We start from the raw sequence: 3,166 nt of genomic DNA, 5'->3' as shown, positions 1-3,166 counted from the left end.
CGGGAGGTGAGACAGGGCGGTGTGGGCAGGAGAAGGGCAGTGGGTAGCATCCGTGGGGGATCACACCTGGACCTCAGCCCCTCTCCCTTCGCCTGCTCCCCAAGTGTCTTTGTGGGAAGCACAGACAGGCCCAGGGTGCAGCCGGCAGCCGGGCTGGAGGTGGGTGGAGAGAGCATCCCTGTCACTCCTGCCTGTCCCAGATGCCAACGTGCGGTCTGTTTGTCCACGTTTTTAGGCCACTGGAGACTACCTGGGCATCGTGCTCAAGGACCACAGAGTACACTGGATCTACAAACTGGGCGATGAGGAACCAGCCTCCCTAACTGTTGATGAGGATATTGGAGAGCAGTTTGCCACCATCAGCATCAACAGGTAGGAGACTGATGGGACACATCCCAAGGAAATTTAGCGGGAGACTGTCCCTGAGCTTGCAGAGGTGCTGTGAACTCCATCATCCAGTCATCCCTAAATGATCAACACTGGGATACCTCAAAAAAACTAGCAAGGAGGTGGTATCTTACCTGGTCGTGGAGGGTCTGGGGGTGCCTGCAGGAGAAGAAAGATGAAGCTCATCGTGGAGGGTCTGTTCAGCCTTGTAACACTGCTGAGTCCTTTCAGTGCACTGCTCCTGTGGGTCTCCCCCGTGGGACGTGCACCCTTTTTGGTAGGGCTGTGGGGTGAGCCCCTTTCCTCAGGGAGGGCAGGGTTTGCTTCTCACTGGGCATCTCCCCTTGTCTTGACCATCCCTCCCTGCTGCAGGATCCTGCAGTATGGGCAGATGTCGGTGATTGTGGAGAGACAGACGGTGCACGAGACCAAAGGAGACAGTGTGGCCAAGGGGGAGCAGGGGCTGCTCAACCTTGACCCGCGCAATGTGGTCTTCTACGTGGGCGGCTACCCCTCCAACTTCACGGTGAGACAGGCAGCAGGGAGGGAGGCTGGGGTTTTTTATAGGAGTATCAGCGATAGCTTTGGAGCTTCTTTGGGGGAAAACCCTTGGTTTCATGGGGAAACCAGGATCAAACTTGCCCTAACTGTCCTGTTTCATTCCCAGCCCCCTCCCACTTTGCGCTATCCCAACTACCGTGGGTGCCTGGAGCTGGACACACTGAACGAGGAGGTGGTGAGCCTGTACAACTTCCAGCACACCTTCCAGCTGGATACCACTGCCGAGAAGCCCTGTGCAAGGTAGGGCACTGTTCCTAGGCCAGGAGCAGCTCTGGTCTGTGGTGCTTCCCCTGACCCTTGGCTGCCCCAGAGCATGGCAGCTGGCTCTGAAGTGATGCCTTGGGCCTCTTCTTGTGTGGCTCAGGTCCAAGTCCACAGGAGACCCCTGGTTGACTGACGGCTCCTACTTTGATGGCACCGGTTACGCAGAGATCAAATTTGAGAGCCAGTTTGGCACGACCAAGCGCTTCGAGCAGGAGATCCGGGTGGTCTCTTACAACGGCATCCTCTTCTTCCTGGAGAATCAGGCAGGTGCTTGCTCCCTGGGGAGCCTTCACCTCTCAGCTGGTGGGCTGGGACGATCCCAGCCCCACTTGGAGGCGTTCCCAGTTCAGGACACTGGGGAGAAGAGAGGGCTTTGGAGACAGCAGGGCTGCTTTGAGCAGTATTACTGCACTATTGTTAAAAGCCACAAGAGGGCTGGACCCAGACCTCACAGCGATGACTTGTCTGGTGCTGGAGGGACTCCCCTCAACGTGTAGAGCACCCACAGACCCTCCGAGCTGGGGCAGGGTTCACTGGCAGCAGGACCTGCTCCTACCAGTGCTAAAGGCCAGGCAGGGCTCAGTGCCACGACTGCGTGCTGGACTCCAGGATGTGGGGCTGAGTGTCCGTCCTGCCTCCCCCAGGGTCAGTTCCTGTGTCTGGCCATCCGGGATGGGAAGCTGGTGCTTTACTACGACTTCAGCACTGGCCTGGAGATGGCAAAACCCAGCAGCAACTCCTCCTCCCTGACCATCAGCAGCACCACAAACAAAGCGGTAAGAAGGAACGGCCACCTGCCTGGCTAGCCTGGAGAGCTCCTCATCCAGAGTGTGTCAGGGCACCTGGACCCTTGTTTTGGGTGCGGGGGCAGGCAGGGCGTGGGGCAGGAGCTGCAAGAAGTTCTTTGACTGGAGCCATGAGCTGGACACCTCATGCTGCCCTCTCATGGACCCAGGCTGGCGGATCATTTTTCTTCTCTTGTCTCCAGATCCAGATTTTCCTCCTCAAAATGAATAACAAGAAGCGCATCCTGGTGCGGCTGGAGCGCCTCACCATCTTCATGGTGGAGCAGGAGAACTCGCTGGAGAACGCTGTCTCCTACTACCTGGGTGGCGTGCCCCCAGCTGTGCTGCCTCCCAGGTGGGTCCAGCTCCAGTGTCCCTGGGGCTGGCCCTGGCCCTTTCCCAGGCACATCCAGGGGTGTTGGGGCCCTTCTGGAGCTCTGGGGGGAGATTTTCTGCCCCTCACTGTGGGCTTGAGGATGGGACATCTCCCTGTCCGGTGAGGGATGAGGTGCTGGTGGGTGTCACCAAGTCCTCCTTTGCCATACTGGGTGGTTTGGAGCAGCCTTGTACCTGAGGCACTGGAGGGACCCATGGACATCATGTGTCCTTCCCAAGTGCTCCGTCTGAAGGGCTGCAGGGCCGCATCCTGCCCAGGGCTGGATCCTGCCTGAGGCTGATAACACCGCCTGCTTCTCCTGCAGCTTGAAGGCGCTCTTCCCCACGGGTGGACCCATCCGGGGCTGCATGAAGGGCTTGAAGGCTCTGGGCAAATACGTCGACCTGAAGCGCATGAGCACCGTCGGTGTGAGCTATGGGTGCACCTCAGACCTCCTGGTAAGCACAGAGCCCTGGCAGCCTGGCTGGTATGCTGGGGAAAGGACCACAAGACCCCCAGGACAGGCCTGATCTCCCCTCGTTCACACAGAAACGAACATAAAACCCGCAGGTCCTTGGTGCAGGGGGCCATGGTGAGGTTCTCCACATAGTTGGCCATAGCACCAGCCAGACCCAGCGAGGACCTGAGCACCTTGGTCATCCTCCCAGCACTCCCGCAGTGCCAGGGCCAGGCTCTCACCTTGCCTCCATGGTGTCCCTCACAGGTGGCTCGCTCGGTCAGCGTTCACGGCCACGGCTACCTGGCCCTGGCCCTGAAGGATGTGCCAGGGCTG

General features: G+C 59.2%; 1 protein-coding gene across 1 annotated transcript in view; it reads left to right on the top strand.

Annotated features, from left to right (window-relative positions):
• Window positions 1-3,166, top strand: part of LAMA5 (laminin, alpha 5) — a 47,382-nt gene that overhangs the window by 40,807 nt on the left and 3,409 nt on the right. The window contains 9 exon segments of the mRNA XM_010085512.1: window positions 1-6; window positions 236-372; window positions 760-913; window positions 1,055-1,188; window positions 1,313-1,475; window positions 1,857-1,988; window positions 2,201-2,352; window positions 2,699-2,831; window positions 3,098-3,166. The exon segment at window positions 1-6 is cut by the window's left edge and continues 186 nt beyond it; the exon segment at window positions 3,098-3,166 is cut by the window's right edge and continues 84 nt beyond it. Coding sequence (XP_010083814.1) covers window positions 1-6; window positions 236-372; window positions 760-913; window positions 1,055-1,188; window positions 1,313-1,475; window positions 1,857-1,988; window positions 2,201-2,352; window positions 2,699-2,831; window positions 3,098-3,166 — 1,080 coding nt within the window.

The sequence above is a fragment of the Pterocles gutturalis genome, unplaced genomic scaffold, assembly GCF_000699245.1.
Source record: "Pterocles gutturalis isolate BGI_N339 unplaced genomic scaffold, ASM69924v1 scaffold8450, whole genome shotgun sequence".
Lineage (NCBI taxonomy): Eukaryota > Metazoa > Chordata > Aves > Pterocliformes > Pteroclidae > Pterocles > Pterocles gutturalis.
The sequence above is the reverse complement of the archived record's forward strand: the minus strand, read 5'-3'. Positions and strand labels throughout refer to the sequence as shown.